Below are 19,270 nucleotides of genomic sequence, written 5' to 3' on the forward strand. Positions count from 1 at the left end.
CTGCACCTGGTTTTCAATAAGCCACCGCATACTCCCTCCCTCTTTTCTCTTTTTCTGATCATCAGATGCATTTCTAATCTCTCTTATGTCTCCTGCGCTGCTGTGGGTGGAAAACTGAGGCGAGGCAAGATTTAGAAAAAGAGGATGATGTTTTTTATGAGGCCAACTTGATGGGATGGAACAAAGAAGTTTGAGGACAACAGCATTTTGGAGTGGGCCAGGGCAACTCCGGAACCCTGCGCAGGACTGAGCAGGAAAGGAGCTTGTTTATTGTCCCCAGGGTGCTGCTGATTTGGGGTGTATAGAGCCCTTTATTTTTCCTGCCCCTGCCATGCCCAAGGGCTGTCAGCACTGCTGTGCTGGAGGCGTGGGTGACCTCTCTGCAGATGTGATTATCTCTTGGGAAGGTGCATCTGCGACCAGGCATGAAGCATGATGGCTTCACACCTCGTGGAGCAGCTGGAGATAAGTGGCTGCTTGACCCAGACCTGGACATGGAGGATTTTGTGCCTGGCTCATCTCAAGGTGACATGCCCATGTCAGGGTGGTGGCCCCGACAAGTGTTTTGCTTTTTGTTTCTTGGTGGTGTTTTATCCCTTTGACTGCAGCTTCGGGCTTCATGTGCACCATCCATCTCCCTGACGCTCTGGTTTTCCTTCCCTGCAGGGAGACATCCAGCAGCTCCTGATCGTGGCGGACCCCCGCGCAGCCCACGATTACTGCGAACACTACAGCCCCGACTGCGACACCGCCGTCCCCGACTCCCCCCAGTCCCAGGACCCCAACCAGGATGAATATGTAAGTCTCTCGCTCGTGCTGGGCAGACCCGCAAGGGTGGCAGGGGCTGGGGGTGCTACTGGGGCAGCAGCATCCAGCTCCACGGTTGTGAACACACTCAGCTTCCTCCTCCTGTCCAGCTTCTCTGCGACTTGTCTGTAAGGGCCAAGACAGAGCTTGGTTTTAGGATTCACATGTTGTGATCTTGGGTCTTGTCCTTAGGAATTTCCCTTCCTTTCCTGTGCTCCTCCTGTTTCCAGAGACTGAAACAAATATTTTTTTGGAGCACAAAGCTTGCAGGAGAGACAACCTGGGCTGAGTGTGAAATACTACCCTTCCCTTGATGGGTCAAATCTTGTCCAAAATGGGCACCTGTTTCTAAATTTCAATTTTTCCTGTTGTAAGTGTAAAAAGACTGAGCAGCTCCTTTTCAATACTTTTTGAAACAACAAGTGTTAAAGGAAGGGGAAACATTTTTTTACCTGTGTATTTACCGTTTGATTTTAATTTTGGCAGAAATGCTCCCAGCTCATCTCTGTAAGCTGCTGCGCTTGATATTTTTTTTCGACAAAGAGTCAGCCTCAGATCTCTTCTTTAAAAAAAAATACGAGAAGAAAAAAAGAAAAGACTGATACAGAATACTTTTTTATTTCTGCTGCTCAATTAGGAATGTCTGTGTGTGGCTGAATTCCAGAAGAACATCACCTGAATTTTACACGGTTTTGGGAGGTCTCATGCTCAGCTCACAGTAATTAAAGCATCTGGCATCCTCAGCTGCTTCCCAGCATCTTGGCTGCTCTCTTGGTCTGGTTTGCTGGTCCACTTGCTCTCAGCTGGTCTCAGATCTGTGGGATCCTGCTGGATCCCCACGAAGCTGTGATGCCGTCAGCCCACTCTGGCTTAGCTTTGGGATCGAATTAAGAAGCTGAGCCTGGCAGGGCTGTGGGAGCAGAGTGATGCTCGCAGGCACAGCACGGCTGCCCAGCCTCGGGGAGGTGCTGTAACCACTCTGCCAGCACTCCTGGAGAAACAATAAATAAGTAAAATAAAATAGACTGTGATATGGTCAAAATATGTGGTAGTAAGAAAAGAAAACTTTTCTTTCAGAGCCAGCAGTTCAACAAGGGCTGGCTTGTCTTAGAGCTGCGTCGCTCCGTGTAAGAATAACTCTTCCACGCACCAGCGTCTGCTGCCAGTAGGAGCGATGGACTGGCAAAGGGATTTGCCATGCCTGGCTGTAACCAAATGTTTTGTTTGTGTTTCATTTTAAAGAATGACTGATGCCTTGTGGAAAACCCTGCAAACATCTCGGGTTTGAAGCCCTCGTGCCTGCGGGCTGCGGGTGGATGGGGAGGCACACGGATGCTTTAGTGCAGTTGGATGGGTGACAATAGCAGCCCCACTTCTCAGGGTGCCTGCGTCGTTTGAGTGTTTCCTTCCCCTCTCTGAATGTCAGATGTGCGACCTAGAAGGTCTTGACAACCTGAGGTTAAAATAAGTTAACAGTTTTTCTTTTTTATTGTGTTATCATGGGTGAGCGAGTTGCTGCAAGGTAGGTCTATCCTCTCTGATAAGAGAAAATGCGCCACAGGACCAAGAGATTATTCAGAACCTCCTCAAATCACGCTCCAAAGCCAGGCTCTTGGTGAAGGTTTCACAGAAGCTGATGAACAGGAGGAAGAGAAAGATTTCACTGCATGGGCCTACACCATGGCATGGCCCCGTTGACATGAAATAATGTCTAAAAGAGCTGGCAGGAACGTGTTTGGATGCTGCCAACTTATTTTCTGCTTCTCAACTTCTTTGTAGTACACTGATGGGGAGGGAGAAGGTGACACCTACTACTATGAGTACCCCTACTATGAAGATGTTGATGAAGCTGTAAAGCCAGAAGCACCCACCACTAAACCCAACACTCCTGAAGTGGCTGCTGGAGAGAGACCTGAAACCAAACAGGTACCAATGCAGGGTCCTGGCAAAGATGCAGTTGATAAACGGCACCTTTATAGACGGGGAGGTGGAGAACGAGGCAGAATTTTCTTTTTGTTTCTCTGATTCTGGCATTTTATTTCTCCAATAGGACTATCCCGCCCCTACGCCGTCACCTGATGGAGGGGACCCTGGCAAGCAGACAAAGGAGGATGCTACAGTGGACGACCCGCTGGTGGATGAGTACAACTATGAAACCATTAACGAAGAGTACTTCACACCTCTCCCCTATGAAGATGTCAACTACAACGAAGAAGTAGACCCTCAGGGTGGACTCACTGAAAACGCCGTGGAAGCTGAGCTCCCCACGAGTACCGTCATCACCTACAACGAGACCGATGTAATTTTAATGAATGCTTTTTCTTTTCACTTTTTTTTAATGAAATCTGGTATTTCATAGCCTTGAGAGCAAAGGAGATGTGATCATCCATATGATAAATCTGTAAGTGGCTTGGGCAGCTGTTGGAAGAGGAAGTTTCTTGTAAAATATTTTCACTCCAGATATTTCAGGGTGTGGAACACAGATATTTAGAATTTTGTTGAGGATTATTCCCCTGGAAAAGTCTGTTTGTGTGGACATCTGCGTTTCCCTGTGTGAAGTGCTTGTCTGTCAAAAAGAAAAACGAGGGCTGGTGTTAAAATCTAAGTAAAAACATTTTATTTCAAAGCTATTAATATAAATGCTTAAAATGTTGATTTGATGGAGAACATCAATATTTTTCATTTTGTGATTCCCACTGAATAGCTTTTTTTTATGGTTTTCAGATTGTAATTTAAAAAAAAAAAACCACAAACATTTCAACACTGAGCCAAACCCTTGATTTCAAACTACTGCGTTCACCCCGAGAGAGACCCTCCGTTTTGTGCACAGATCTGCTCAAAGATGAGATCAGACCAGACCCCACAGCTGATGCTTCTGTTGGAGCTATTACACTTTTAGTTACCCACACTTTGGTATGCTTCCACTGAAATATGTTGCACTTGAGACTCTTCTGCCCTTAAGCCTTGCCCAGTTTCTGCCTTTTATGTTGGTGCTCAAACAGACGAGTGTTGATCTCATCCTTAGATGAGACTGAGATGAATGGTGGGGTGGCCACATGCTGTATGGCTCACCATGCAAGGAAATAATGCCAGACAAGGCAAATTCTCACGATCCAGGAGCATCAGCAAGGGGAGTTGATAGTGGGATAATGTTTCCTGGGAGGTAGGATAAGACTTGGCCGAGTTTTGTGGATCTTCCTCAAATGGAGAACAACTTAGTTACGAGACTGTCAAAACTTGAGGCTTTCTGGGAGGTGCTGGAGGGTGGCAAAAGAGACAGCAAATGTTGGCCAACATAATTTGGAGTTGGACCTGGAAGCTTGAATGAAGAGGTGTCAGGGAAAGTGTCCAAGCAAAGAGCGAGCAGCTGGAGTGTGGCAGGACAGGAGCCAGCGCCCCAAGGGCTGGTGGCACGGCAGGGATCGAGTGGGCCAACTGGGGAGGGAAAATGCAGGGGAGGAGGAGGTTGAGCAGCCCAAACTGTTACACAGGGAGAAACAGAAAAGACTCCAGCATGTCGAGGAAGCAAGTGCCAACCTGAGGGAACCCAGGGATGGGAAAGATTTTTGTTTCTCCAAGCTTGCCGTTTCTAATAGAGAGCAAGTAAAGATGGATAGCATGACCTTAAAAATAAAAAAAAAGAAAAGAGAAAAAGAGGAAATAAGAGGCTCAAGGGCCACTTTATTTGTTAGGAAAAGGAAATAGGAGGAAAGTTCAGGTAGGGTAGCTCATGGTGAAGCTTTACTATGCGAAAGCTCAGGCTGCTCTCAGCAAAGTATCTCGTGGGTGAGGACTGCAAACTGCCCACCTCCAGCAACTCCAAAAGAGACAACACTTGGATGGACAGGGCTGTAGGGGGCTGCTCCTGTGCTGGAAAGGGTCCCTCCAGTTTATCCAGTTGCTCCAGTGAATGTTTTAGCCCATAAGCAGAGAAAATGCCACAGCATGCCCTGCCGAGGGAGGTTCCCATGCAGCGAGGTGAAGGCTGATGCAGCATGATGTAGGGAAGACTCCCCAAAAGTGCCAGCCAGAGGGACAAATACTCCTGGGCATACGGGTGGCAGGTCTGCACCTCAGAGAGGGAGCTAAGGGTCGTGCCTGCAGCTGTGAGCTCCGGGGCAAACCAAACCCTTTCTGTATTATCAACAATATGGAAGTGAGGCCAGGAGCTCGTGTGTGTAATTGCCTGCCTGATACCTGTTACTGGAAACAGGGTTTCAGCAGGAGGTACAGCCTGCTGAAGTGGTTGGAGAAGTCTATTTGCTCTTAAAAAAAAAAAAAATATATATAAAAAAAAAAAATCTCAGAAGTTTTTTGGCTAGTTTAAGGGGGGAGAAAAAATAGTGCTCGTGGTCACAATTAAGTTGGTTTAATTTCAAGTAGTGCCAGGTCTCTGCTGTCGGCCGGAGCTGCGGGGCAGCTGCACAGGGCTGGAAGCGTGTGGTGAGGGAGAGGGGGGGGCTGTGAGACTGGGCATCCCCTGGGCTGCCAGTGGTGCCAGCCCTGGCACAGCTAGCCTTGGCCCTGCCAGCCCTGGCCCTGCTCGCTGCAGGTCATGGGATCAAACAGGATAATGTCACTCTGGTGCAGAATGGGAATTTTTAGCATCTCTTCACAGACCTGTTGCAAGACTGGGATGTGTCCATCGCTATTGAAGTCCACCTGTTTGTGTTTTGGGAAGGCTCTGATTCCTACAAAGGGAATTATAAGGGATTTAGTTTTACACGGGTGAAACTGTGGCTGGTGCGAGAGGTTTTGGAGGCAGGTTGAGTCCCTGAGCTGCCCTGGGCTGGGGTTTCCTCATGGCCAATAACTCCGTGATAAACGCCAGCGAAGCGATGGGGAGATTTAGTAGGCAGCCGTATCCCAGTGCACAAGAGGAGCTGGGGACAGATATATTCTGTTCATCGCCTGCTATTCATCAGGCAGTTTGCTTTACTTGTCTGGATCCATATACCAGGGCTTCATATCTGCATCGCTTTCTCAAAAGGGGAGACTAAAAGGTGATTTAAATGAAGCTGTTACCAGCAAAGGAGAGTCGCAGTATTTCACACACCGATTTTTTTTTTTTTGACCTCCTCTTTTCTTTGTGGGCTGTTTTCTGATTCAGGTTGTCTAACAGCATTGTTAAGGATATTATTTTTAGGCTTTTGTTTTGGTTTTTCTTCAAAACACCTGCAAATCTCAGCATGGAGAACTTTTTCTTCTCTGCCCAGTTATTCAAAGTATTGTACCTTTCTCTGCAAATTGACTTGGGGATCTTAATCAAAATATAAAACCAGACACTTTTGATATTAATGTCAAGAAATGCAATTTGAAAAAAGCTTGCAATGTTGTCCCTAGAAGCTTTATAGCAAGGTAAATGGGTTTTAAGGTTTCAAAGTGCAAAGCTGGATGAAAGATATTGAACAGCATAAAAAACGTGTGATAGCTCTATGTCTGTTTGAATGGTGCAAAGGAAAACTATTGCTAACTTTTGCAAATTTTCTAATCAAGTAATTGCAAACTATAATTTCTGCAAAGGCCACTTGGTATTTGCAGAGGTAAAAGAAGGTGGAGTGGCAGAGGGGTAATCACCTTAGCACTAGGCTTGCTCTTACTTCAAAACCTCCTGAATTTTGATACAGATGTTCATGTGTCTGGGTTCTGAGCAGTTGTGTCACAGAAACAAGGTCTGGAAGTGGTGGTGGCATTTAAGTGATTTTGAATTCATTGTAGTGAGGTGATAATTTCTCTGGTAAGCACTGGAAATAATTCAATTTATGGACCATTTTGGTTATTATTTGAATAAGAAAGAAACAAGAACAATTATTATTTGCACGTGTTCTTCTTTACAGTGCTGCTCAGACTAAAGGATGCCAAGAGGTGATTGCCTGCCAGGCTGCCGAAAGCAGAGGAAATTCTGATACTTCTCTAGATGTCCTTGTTTTTATGGTCCATAACATCTGTTGCCATAAGGACTCAGAAAGGATTCAGGGATTAGTGCATCAGATTTGTAAAAATTTCTGCTTCTGCGCTTTGGACAAGCACAATTGCAACTTGGATCTCAGACTAAACAAACAGGAGATTTTTGTAGAAGCAAACTTGGATTTTTCTTTGTTTCCTTCTGTAGCTGGATACTCATTGCATTTTTGATGTGCATTTTAGACACAAGAATGGAAGCGTGACTTTTTACACTTATTAATCTAGTGTCTCCAATATCGAGGCTGTGAGAGATGAGTAGGGATAGGAGTCTGAAACTTCCATTCCCTGTTTCTTTAGACTGTCAGAGTTTGTGGGATCCATCTGACAGAAGCTGTTGCTTTGTGCTATTTTGTTTTCCTCACTCAGACTTTTACACTCATGGTGCTATTTCAGGAGTTGACAGAGAAATCTTCATGAAATGTCATGAAGATGCTCCCATCCTTCTTGCCTGCCATCGGAGAAGACTCTTGGAGGTCACTGGAGACCTTAAAACTCCATAATTTAACTTTCCTTGTGCTTTTTATTTACAACTATTATAATAAAGTGTTCTCGTTGCTAAAACCGTAGTCTTCCCCTTAGATTTCCAGCGTGTGCAGCCTAGAGAGGTTTGCAACCTGATATATTGCTGCTCTTCTGCTTCCAGGCTGCTCAAGGAGGAGACGACCTGGATAAAGACTTCACCGAGGAAACAATAAAAGAATATGATGGGAATTATTATGATAACTATTACGACCGAACGGTCTCTCCCGACATTGGCCCCGGCATGCCTGCTAACCAGGACACCATCTACGAAGGGGTAAGGGTGCCTTTTCCAGCGAGGGGAAGCCTAGTTCGAAATGGTTGTCTTCCCATAATTATAGCGTAGAGATTGGCGATGCAAAAACCAGCGAGAGCGTCTTGCTTGGATTCACCCACCTGAAAGGTGTGGTGCACAAGAGAGAAATCCCTGCCCAGGCGAGGAGGAGGTGCCCCGTTTCTTTGCTATGTGAACATCAGCAGCCCTTTGGCCCCAGACGTTGTCTCAGGATCTCCAGTTCCCACTCGAAGCGGTGATGCTGATGCTGGTGGTGTCCTCTTTGACTGTCTGACTTTGTGTCTCCCTTGTGTGCTGCAGATCGGTGGCCCACGGGGCGAGAAAGGACAGAAAGGGGAACCTGCGATCATTGAGCCGGTAAGGACCATCTGGTTTTTCAGATGGATTTTTTTTTTTTTTCCTCCCCTCCCAAGGGAAAAGGTACCAGGGGTATGTTTGGTATGACTTGGTGCTCTCAGTGGTACAGCTGGGAGGAAAACTTCCCGTGGAAGAATTACTTGGTTCATTTAAAAGCTTTTAATATAAAATACTGTAATTATTTAAAAAAAAAAAAACTTCAAAAAGTGACCTAAATTATGAAGGAAGTGCAAAATTTCCCATGAAATTTCTCGTTTACCAAAACAAAACATAGGCCTTTTAGAATGGAAGCATTAGGCAGAGGGCATGTCTCACCCCTCCGGGGGTTTTGAGCTGCCCCCGGCTCGGCAGCGAACCCGCTCCCCGAGCGCCCGCAGCCGGTGGCCGGGTCATATCCTGACCTGAACTTGCAGCTTGGGGCCTGCTTTAATTGTGCAACTAATGGGTTCATCTCTGTGGAAATAAAAGGGTTCTCCCTGCACACAGCTGTGGGAGAGGAGAGGTTTGCTCCTGCACCTGCTTCAGGATCCTACCAGCTTTCCACCTTCTGAGAAACCCCGTGTGTCCCAGGAGTGGAACCTGGCACGCTCTCTCTTTACAATTCTGCCCTGCCCTGTTGCTGAGGTGGTTTTTCTTTCTAAAGAACAGTTGTAAACTGCCTGTGCCCTTTGCAGTCTGAAAAAAACACAGGTGCCCAACTGAGCAGCTCCTTAGGTGAGGATGAGGATGGAGCTGGTCCCCAGCTGCCCTTGTGGTGGGGACCGCTGGTGTTGGCTCGGAGGTGCCCATTGAGCAGAGCAAGAGGCTGTTGCTGATGGCCGTGTGTCTGTCCCTCGTCGTGTGTCAGGACACCGAGGTTCCCTGCTCCTCCCCAGGATGGAAACAGGGCTTCAGGTCCCTGCAGCCACCCCTCCCGACCCTCGTCCCCCAAGGGCCAAGCGCATGCTCACTGTACACCAGCAGCTCAATTAACCTAATTTTCCTTGGCAGAGGACCAGTGCAGCGCCCAGCATCGCTGTGGCACTTCCCATCACTCAGTGGCCATTATTTTTCTTGTAATTCTTCCTCCTTTTCCTTTCTTTGCCTGACACTTCTGCAGAGAGTGGGGAGGGGGCCAGGGAGAAGCTGGGGTGCAGCAATGGGGCTCGAAAAGCCTGAATGAGTGCCTTATGGAAGTATTTCCGACCTTTCCTTCTTTCCCTTCCTTTCTGGGTCTCGCTCTCACTCTGCACGCAAAGGGAGGAGCGAGCAATTTGCTTCTTGGAGGTGTGGGAAGGGCAGGGGGCGGCCAAACCCCACGCAGACGAGGGCAAAAACCCAGCCTGCCCTGTCCAGAACCCATCCGAAATGCTACAAAGCAAACAAAATAGTTAAGTTTAATCATCCAGAAAGAATTTGGCCGCCTTTGCTATTTCAAAACACTGGAGCACGTATAGCTTTTGCCAGAAAGTAAACAAGACCAAATGCCGCCTTTTCCCCGATCCGCGCGGTACCTCTTCAGCAGAGAGAAATTCGGATTTGCTGTGCTCTTTAGCCCTTTTTTCATTTTTTTGTCTTTTTCTTTTATTTTCCCTTGGTGGGAGCTGCAGCAGAGAGGGAATAAAAGCAAAGGCAGAAGTTGGATTCTGCTGGGTTTTCTCTCCTTTTCCATCAAAGCGCCCGTCCTTCAATCCTTGCTCTGTGCTGACGCTCGCTGGAGGCAGCGGGGCAGCACAGGCGAGGGAGGGGATGCAGCTGGGGATGGCTGGGACCCCCCCCCAGCATCCCAGCTCCGGAGGCACCAGGCTGCTTTGGCCTCCTCAAAGCCCTCTCTGTCCTTTGGGGGGGAACCCTGGTGCTTGCAGCTGCCTTTGGGGAGGATTTGATCAGCCTTTGCACAGCACCTCTGTGTCACAGCCAGTTTTTGGGCTGTTTCTGTGATAGTAGCTTCACTTGTGGGTAGAACCTGGGTGTTGAATGAGCGGAAGCAACACCCTCTTTTCCCCTGGGACAGTCCCAGGTCCATGGTTTGCTTGCTTACTCCCCAAGGCGATCGCCCTTGGTGGCATCAGCCCACAGGTCCTGCTCCCAAAACCCTCCCACGTTTCCATCGCTCTTGTTGATGAACAGTTGTATAAACAGTGGAGGTTTCTTGCCGAGGAGAATCTCCAGATGTCCCTACAGCTAGAGCTCAACGTAAACCAACAGATAAATATGGGAAAATGCTAAGGATGTTTGCGTTGCAAATTGGCTAATTAGCCTGGACTCTTCCCCCACGAAGAGGAGCAGCTCTGCAGCCATCTGGGGGAGCAGAGCCTCAGCGCTGTGCAGGTCCAGACCAGCGTGATGCTGGCACCCAGCAGTCCAAAAATGTCCTGGGAGAGACCTATGTGGGCTGTGGCTCTCTGCACCAGCCCAGAAACAGTGATTAGCTTCTGGTTTGAAGCCTGTCACACCAAAACGTGCCATCGTTGGTCTTAGCAGGGATGGACCTTGGGGTGTCCATATGGAGAAAGGTTTGCTGGGATCTCTGAGGTTTCTTGTGCAACATCCTCACTGTGTGTCTGAAAAGCTTAGTGGGTGCCATTCTCACAGGACACCTTCTCCATCAGCATAGCTCGCCTCTCAGTAGCCTCCAATAGCAAATAGCTCATACTTAGTGCAGGTTGGAGGAACATCTGTAGAGTTCACCCCTAATTCCCACCCGGAACAGAGCAGACAGTGGAATTGCTGTGAAAACGGGCACAGGGTGAAGTCCATGACCTAAATTCTTTAGTGGTGAAGAACGACTGCACAGGCGCTTCTGTGATGACAGCAGCAGAAAATCTCCCCTAACACATCCAAACGAAGCGGAAGCCAGATTTTAAATGAGGTGGTAATGAGTAGTATGGACAGTGGGAAAGACAGAAAATAGTGCTGGCCGTGTGTTAGTGGTGCAGAAACATGGATCCTGCTGATGGAAGCAAGGATGGTTCATGGCGGCATGTTTTACCCTGTTTTTAGCTCCTCTGGGCTTAGAGACTGTGGCTTTCGGGGCAGGAATGCCTGGATTTTCCTCTAGACATTTCAGATTCGTTCAGCTCTGCTGTAGCGGCTGCCGTGGGGTCAGCCAAGGCTTTTAGCACTGGAGCCTGAGCCCAGGAGACTGGCCAAGGGTGGCCCGAGACCAGTCCCTGCACTTGCTTCCTCCGGGCTTCTCCCATACGAGCCGAGTGCGTATCTGCGGAGTTTTACAGGCTGATTTCATGCCATAGGAGAAATGTCCCTGTTTGCTCTGGATGAGCTGGCAAGCGCTGGGACAGCTTTGGCTGGACCTGAGTGCTGCTGGGGGCATGGTCACTGGTCCTGAGATAAAAGAGCAGAGCTTGCTGTGGGGCTCTTCCCAGCGGTTCATCCTGATGCCTTCTGGAAAGTGCTTGCCAGGTTTATTGGGAGGTTTCTTTCCTGCCTCTCGCATACCCATGGTGGGGGGGAGCTCAATTCTACTGAGCACGATAGACCTGATTTAAAGTTATGACAAAATATTTAGATTAAAAGGAATGGAATAACATTATTCTACCATTTTGCCCACACATTGATTTCTTAGGTACACAGAGTAAATCACAGCATGCAGTCTGCTGGGAAAGTAATTCTTTAAAAAAAAAAAAAAACAAAACAGCCAACAACTTGCAATTTGATTATTAAGTTTTTTTTTTTAATCTGCTGGGATCTAGAAACAGCTTCTTGCTGAAGAGGAGCAATCCTCCTGCTCCAGCATCATCCATGCCCTGGCATCTGCCCTTTGCGGGACCATGAGCTGAGGGAGAAGGGTCACGATTAGGAAGGTGACCCTGTGCTGGGGGAAAGGGCTGTTTTACCATGCCCTCCATGATTCAAATAGATGAGATTTGGCTTTTCAACGGACAGAGACTCTTCTTTCTCTGGCAGTGGGGACTCAGGAGATATCATCCAGAGCGAATGGAAACCCTTCAACTCTGGGATGCCCAGACTTAGCAGCAAGACCCGAAATGTTTAAGAACAGATAAAGCTTTGGGCTCTCCAGCCCTGTAGTCAAAATGACTTTGAGGATGTGCCTTGGTAACCACTTTTCTTTCTTCCTCTTGCTCAGGGTATGCTGGTGGAAGGCCCACCTGGTCCTGAAGGCCCGGCGGTAAGTGGCATTTTGCCTGCACCTTGCGTGGATGGATGAGTGGCTCTGGGGTGCTGGATGCACCGGAGGGCTCAGCACACAGCTGTTCCCGGGCTCTATTGCTTCCATATGCCACGCATGTGTACGGAGCGCTCCGGGGTCGATTTTCTGGTGCAAAAATAAACAGAAAGCTCTAATTCTTTTCCTGCTCATTGTATAAATATATTGCAAATAATAACATATTTTCCTTTAGTGGCTTTTTTTTTTCCTGTCTCTTCTATGCTAGGGCCTTCCAGGACCTCCAGGACCAACTGGACCCGTGGGCTTAATGGGTGACCCTGGGGAGAGAGTGAGTACCTGTGGTTTTTTTTTCTTCTTTGGCTGAAGCCTTGGGTCATTTTGTGTGTGCAAAGTGGGACTGTGGTGTATCACTGGAACCCTAAAATACTGCTCATCCTGTAATAGCAATCTCCTCTGAGTCAGCCCTAAAAGGAGCTGATGGTGGGGTGCAGGGTAGATCTTTGCATCCAGAGGCAAAGGGCTGGGGAACAGCCATGCTAGTCAAATGTATTAAGCAGTTTTCTCCAGGTTGAAACCAAGAGTGAGGCTGACATCCCTCTGCTCTCTGCTTGCACCCTCTGGCACGTGGCCACCCACTCCAGTGCGGGAACTGGGCTACAGCACTGGGAAAACAGGATAAGTGAACACACAACATAGCTGTTAGCTCAGTAAAATGAAGTTCAACGGTGATTCTGTGTCCTTGTTCCAGCTGGTGGTACGAGTCCTGGCAAAGGGTTTGGTTTTGGTTGGATCCAGGCTGATCCCAGGGTCACACCAGCATCGCTGCTGCAGGTCTTTCCTTACGCCTCCTGTTGCGTGTCCCAGACTGCTCCTGGTGGGAAAGTGGCTCTTGAGCAGCACCTCGCCTTTTCCAGAGGTGGATTATTGGTCTGTACCAGCGAGCGCTAGAGACTGATTTACGTGCTTTAGCAATGCAGTGACTTAGGTTTTGCATGTTTGGTTTTGATGTTGCTTTAAATCAGTTTTGTCCCTGGCAGCCGCGGCTTTGTAAACTGCTGCCTGCAGGAGCCTCCAGCTTCGGGTGTCTCATCGGCAGCAGCTGCTCCCAAGCACTTTTCTGGACTTTGACCCCAAATCCTATAGTTTAGCACCATACTTCTGTCAGAGCCATGTATTTTCTCATTATTGCTGAGTCCTCGCCTGGGATCAGGAATAACGTGTTTTGGGAGCTGCTGACCTCGAGCCTCGGGTCGGTCAGTGGAGCACAAGCACCATCGGAGCGGCGATCCGTGTGCTTGGCAACACTGAGAATTAAAACCTACTCCCCGAGCTGAGTCTCCAAAACGACCCTCGGATTGATACACTCCTCGTTTGCTTTTGTTCACCCACAGTTTGAGCCCGTTCCCCCTCCCTGGCAGAGGCAGCCAGGCAAGGGGTGCTTGTGCGCGGCAGCCTGGGCAGACGGGGACCAGGCTGGACACCACTCCCAGCCCTGCGTCCAGTGGGAATCTTGGCCTGACACGTAGTGGAAGATTCACCATAGCACAGAGGGGCTCTGCATTTGTACCGAGACTGAGGTGGGATCAGCCTCAGCTGCCAGAGCAGCTTGGTTTGGGTCTGAAACCTGGAGCTGTTGGAGCAGGTCCAGAGGAGGCCATGAAGATGATCCGAGGGCTGGAGCACCGCTGCTATGGAGACAGGCTGAGAGAGTTGGGGTTGTTCAGCCTGGAGAAGAGAAGGCTCCGGGGACACCTTCTAGCAGCCTTCCAGTACCTAAAGGGGCTACAAGAAAGCTGGAGAGGGACTTTTGACAAGGGTGTGTAGTTATAGGACAAGGGGCAATGGCTTTAAACTGAAAGAGGGGAGATTTCAATTAGATAGAAAGAAGAAATTCTTTGCTGTGAGGGTGGTGAGGCACTGGAACAGGTTGCCCAGAGGAATTGTGGCTGCCCCATCCCTGGAAGTGTTCAAGGCCAGGTTGGATGAGGCTTTGAGCAACCTGGTGTAGTGGAAGGTGTCCCTGCCCATGGCAGGGGGGTTGAAACTAGACAATCTTTGAGGTCCCTTCCAAACCATTCTATGAAACTAGAGGAGTGCTCACAGTGCCCTTGAGCAATACTGGTTTGGGTGATGGAGCACCAAAATCAGAGCTCTGCTGGCAGGAGAAGAGCAGTTCGTGTCTTGGTGCAGCCCAGCGCAGCGGCGTGCGGTGCCCAAGTGGTGGCACGAGGCTGCAGGCTGGTGCGGCAGTGGCACAGGGGATGCGTGTCCCAGCAGCAGTCATCTTGCATGAGTAAATTAATTGATTTCAGCAGGTTTGTGTGAGTAAAACAAACGGAGCTTGGAGCGTGATGCAGTTTCGATGCCTTGGCGCATCTTGATGTTGAGTGCAGTCAAAAATATACTTTCAGAATAGCTTTCAGTGTGCTGCTGATTCATCTGGGGAACGGGGCTCCCAGCAGCCCGAAGACAGCCTGTACCGGTGGCTCGTTGTGGCCTGAGAAGTCCTGACAGTCCTTTTAGCAAAAAGGGCAAAAAAAGGTGCCTCCAGGAGGGTTTCTGAAGGCAGGCTTGGCTGGAGGTCTGTTTGTCCAGAGTTTTGTCCTGGAAAGCACAAGAGGGTGAGGAGTAGCAGTGACACGGGGATCACAGGAGATGCGCCCAAGCACACGACATCCTGCTGCTGTCAGTGCTGTTACCCAGGGAATGCAGAACACCTTCCCAAGGAACAGAGCCCTTATCAGCGACCGTTCCCCTGATCTGCTCGCCGAGGTCCTGAGCAGGTTTTTTGGCAGATCTGGCAGCCTGCTGCCCCTGGCAGGCTCACGTGCACCGTGGCATCCTCCATCCACCCTGCAGTTGGTTTCCAGATGGAAAAACACATCCCATTTGCCTCCTTGGGTGCCCCAGGAAGGATAAGCCGAGATAACCCAGGCTCTCTGTGGGGCTTCATGTTCTTCTGGCAGATCTTGGTTGAATTCTGCCCAGTCAAGGTGGGAAGAGCCAATGACTGAGTTCAAATGGGAAGGTCTGGACAGATAAAGGGTGTTGAGCTGTTCTGATGCGTGTCTTAGCACAGTTAATTGCTGTGACTGCTGTTTAGGATTCGTGTTGTGGCCTTGTTTATCTTTTCTTTTTCTTTTTTTTTTTTTACATTCTTTTCCGTTTTAATTGAGTAACTTAACATCGAGAAAAAACAAGAGGGAGAACTCACTCCATTGCAGAGGCTCAGCGTAAGATCTCTGCACTACCAAGGATCTCACCTTAGCCTCGTTTTTAGCATGAAGGCAATGCTGGAGGCTTGCGGTGGTTTTCCCCATGGTCACCATCCATGTGCATCGAACCCTCTGGTTTTCCTTTCTCCTTACGCCCAGCCTGGCTGCGGGCACGGCGACACCCGCTGAGGCGCCTCTGGCAGTGACTAAATGTGTTTATACACCAGGATGCAAGAAGGGATGTATCGAAATATGAAAACACCGATTACACAGAAAGGATGAATGTTTTTCCCCAAGTCCTCCCTGGCCCAGCTCTTCATGCGGGTCAAGCAGAGGCTGAGCCACTGGGCCTTAATTAGCAGAGGTCTTTTTTGAAGCTGGTGTTTACCCCTCCGTTCTCCCCTCAGCTTTTAAAATCCGGCTGTGTTCCCCTTTCTGTCTGATACATCCTTCAGCTGTTGTCCTTCCCAGTGCTGCCCTTGCCGTGGTTCCTCTCCCACCCTTTGAGGTGGTTCTCCATCCCACCTGCTCATCAGCAAAAAGCAAGAGATGGGAAACTGCTCCTCTGCGGTTTGGTGCTCTTCCAAATTACCATCCTGATGGAGTGGGTTTGGGACCCCCCAGGGGCATGGGCAGGAGGGGGTTACATTCCCAGCTTTCCTGCCTGCTGGAGGACAAAACAACCAGCTGGCTCCAGACCTTCGTTATTCTCCTCCCAGCCTGATGACACATGTTTCATAATACAACCACTGAGAGAAATAAAATCATCACTGGCCTGCACTGGGAAGTGTCTGCTGCCTTTTAAGGTGTACTTGAGGAGATGACTCGGGTGTTGGGGCATTCTTGAGGCAATGACCCTAACCTGGGCCCTAGGGTTTTGTTTTCTTTAATTAAGGCTCTTTGTTGCCTTGTTGGTCCCCAGGGACTTGGTCGGAGTCCACCGGCCACTGCGCTCACACATCCTCCCCGGAGCGCTGCTGTAAAGACCCCACGTCATTTATGCTCCTGGTGTATTTATTGGTTTTTGATGGAACAGTAATAATGTTTCTTGTGGTTGTGACATGATTGAGAACGAGGGGCCCTGACTGTGCTCCATCGATCGGTGCCTGCAAGCTCAGAAAGTCAATATGCAGCTGTGGGCTCAGCCCATGGCTGGGAGCCAGAGCCACTGCTCTGAGAGGTTGGTTTAACCCTTGAGACACCACGGTCCCCGTTCCTCCAGCACTGCTCTGGCAGAAGGACCAAGAGAGGACTCTTCATCCTTGGACCTTGGACTTCTTAGAGGATGGGCAAGCTGAGCAAGGTCCCAGCAGTGTTTTGCATCTTGCAATGGTCTACAATTAGTCAAAAGAGCTGCGTGGCTTTATCAGGCTCTTGATGGGTCTTCGCTCTATGTGGACCTATTTGTTGCTCAGCTTCTCTTGGTGAGCTTCCTCTGCTCTGAAGAATTCAGTTGCCTGGCAGGACGGATGCGGACCCTGGTGACAAGGAAGTCAGTGTTTCTGCCGTTTGTCCAGGCAGATGCAGATGTTTGCTGGCCAGGCTCCTCTTGAAGCTAATCAAAGCCAATCAGCAGCAGTCACACTGTCCCCAATGATGTTGCTCCACACCCTGAAATGAAAGGCGTAATTTGCATTCTAGCACAGACAGCACATCCTGCTTTTCTGAGTGTCCAGAACAGAATGTAATACAACATCTTGTGCAGAGAGAAGTGATGAACTTGCAGAGCCAGGAACTGCAACTGTATTAAAATACTCCTTTTCAATTAGAGCAGCTCCTCTTTTAATTTGTTTATTATTAACCCTGCGCATAGCTCATGAATTTACATGACACTTATATGTGTACGGTGAGGAACGTTTCCTATGCCTGCCTCGGAGAGGAAAACTTTTTATTTGCAATCAGGCAGGTGCACTGAATTAATATACCAACACTATTCAGCTATGGTAATATTGGCCAACACTCATTTAGCTCTGTTTTATTCATCCTGTCAGTTTGTACGTTTATCCCGGTTATTTTACAGCGCGAGGAAGCGCTTGCGTCACCGGCTGAGCTGCCGAGCAGCCTGTTTGGGGGAGGTTTCAGGGGACTGAGCTGGGAGGAGGGCGGCGGAGGATGACTTAGGTTTCTTCAAGCAGTGGGAAGAAGGAAATATGGCACTTAGGAGATCCGAGAGCTATTTCATGGATTCTCTGGACTGGAACGAAGCAAGAGGAAAGATGTGATCCTTTGAACGAGATGAGCTGCAGCTCATCAACCCCACTGTGTTGGGAATGTTGGGGGGTCTGGGTGCTCTGGGCTTGATCAGCTGCCTCGAGGGGAAGGCTGGACATGAAGCAATAGCTGTATCTTCCAAGACCGTGCAGTCATCATGTCCCAATAGACTCAGTCCCCCTGAGGATAGTTTTGCGTCTCAGAAGTGCAATAGGTCCCTAAAATTCTTTCCAGTACTTAAAGGGGGCCTACAGGAAAGCTGGAGAGGGACTTTTTACAAGGGCATGTAGTGGCAGGACAAGGGGCAATGGATTTAAACTGAAAGAGGGGAGATTTAGATTAGATAGAAGGAAGAAATTTTTCACTCAGAGGGTGGTGAGGCACTGAACCAGGTTGCCCAGAGAAGTTGTAGATGCCCCATCCCTGGCAGTGTTCAAGGCCAGGTTGGATGAGGCTTTGGGCATCCTGGTGTAGTGGAGGGTGTCCCTGCCCATGGCAGAGGGGTTGGAACTAGATGATCTTTGAGGTCTCTTCCAACCCAAACCATTCTATGATTCTAAAATCCTGATTGGGATTCTGAAAGGCTTGACCTTTTCAAGGTGCCCTTTCTTCTTTGCGTGGCGAGCACCGCCCTACCTAGAAGACCCCAAATTCTGCGAGAAAGATCTTCTGTTGTGTAATTTTCTGACCAGGGCTGAAAATAGCAGAAAAATAATCCTAGAGATAGACACGTAAAGCAAATCTGAGGCTGTGGGCTGCTGGGCACCGCTCTGTCGCTGTTTGCTGCTCGAGGAGCCCGAGCACTGACACGCCGACGTTTCAGTTTAAACATTCCCTTGAAATATTGCAGTAGTGTTTGCACTCAGCGTGGCATTTTAGAGCACTGCACCAAATGAAAGTTGAAGTTCCCATCCCTGGCTGCTGTATATCAGCGAATCTCTATTTACATACTGAGTGACACAGATTTACACCAGCGGAGAGCCTGGCACGCTGCATTTCTTAAAGGCATTCATGAATTTAAATTTACAAAATGCTTTATGGGTTTGGTTTTCCTCTGTGCCATCGCCCCCCGCTGCTCCACCCCGCCAGCAAAAGACCTCACACACCCAACCTGAAACAAAAAGAGGTGTTTATGTATAAAAATGTTGCATCAACCTTTGTCAAGCCGAGTACCCACAGAAACATAAACAAACTCATTCCTGATCCATCACATGCAGGACTGGAGTTGAAGGAGGAGAGAGGGGAAAGGGAAGAAAGTTTATTATACAAAATAAGCCTGGCCTAAATTATTTATGGTGCTTCTGCTCCAGCAGATGGGACTGGCCGCTGCACATCGGCCGTGGAGTCAGGGACTCCGGTGTCGGCCAGACTAAGGAAACAGCACGGACGTAACAGCGTGAGCCCGTCTCGGAAAATGGATGGGCTGGTGCGTTGCGCGGTCTCCCGTCGGTGCTGAGGGAGCTGCTGGGTCGTTGTTTTTGTTGGTTATTTTATTTTTTTTTTTCTGATAAATCTCAGGCTGCAGCACTGGGAGCAGTGTTGTCGTTCCGGGCCGGTTGCGGCGCGGACCGCGGCTCCTTGGCCGCAGCGCTGCTCTGCCCTGTAATTGCGGCGCGGTGCAGGAGCCACGTGCTGGCTGGGGCAGGGTGGAGTCCTCGTGGCTCTTCCCCCCCAAACCCTGCTGCTGGGCTCTAATTTAGTGCTTGGAACTTTGGCTTGAATGTTTTGGGTTCTTTTTTAAGAGGGAGACGATGAGGGAAACATTAAGTTGAA

General features: G+C 49.0%; 1 protein-coding gene across 3 annotated transcripts in view; it reads left to right on the forward strand.

The window, feature by feature from the left end:
- The window catches only part of COL5A1 (collagen type V alpha 1 chain), a 155,077-nt gene that overhangs the window by 69,206 nt on the left and 66,601 nt on the right, over nt 1–19,270 (forward strand). For all 3 annotated transcript variants that reach the window (XM_086624974.1, XM_086624975.1, XM_086624977.1), the window contains exons 5-11: nt 667–798; nt 2,587–2,733; nt 2,858–3,106; nt 7,415–7,567; nt 7,886–7,942; nt 12,030–12,071; nt 12,337–12,399. In XM_086624974.1, coding sequence (XP_086481100.1) covers nt 667–798; nt 2,587–2,733; nt 2,858–3,106; nt 7,415–7,567; nt 7,886–7,942; nt 12,030–12,071; nt 12,337–12,399 — 843 coding nt within the window. The remainder of the gene's footprint in view (nt 1–666; nt 799–2,586; nt 2,734–2,857; nt 3,107–7,414; nt 7,568–7,885; nt 7,943–12,029; nt 12,072–12,336; nt 12,400–19,270) is intronic.

This window comes from Tauraco erythrolophus, chromosome 22, assembly GCF_009769465.1.
Source record: "Tauraco erythrolophus isolate bTauEry1 chromosome 22, bTauEry1.pri, whole genome shotgun sequence".
In the NCBI taxonomy this organism is placed as follows: domain Eukaryota; kingdom Metazoa; phylum Chordata; class Aves; order Musophagiformes; family Musophagidae; genus Tauraco; species Tauraco erythrolophus.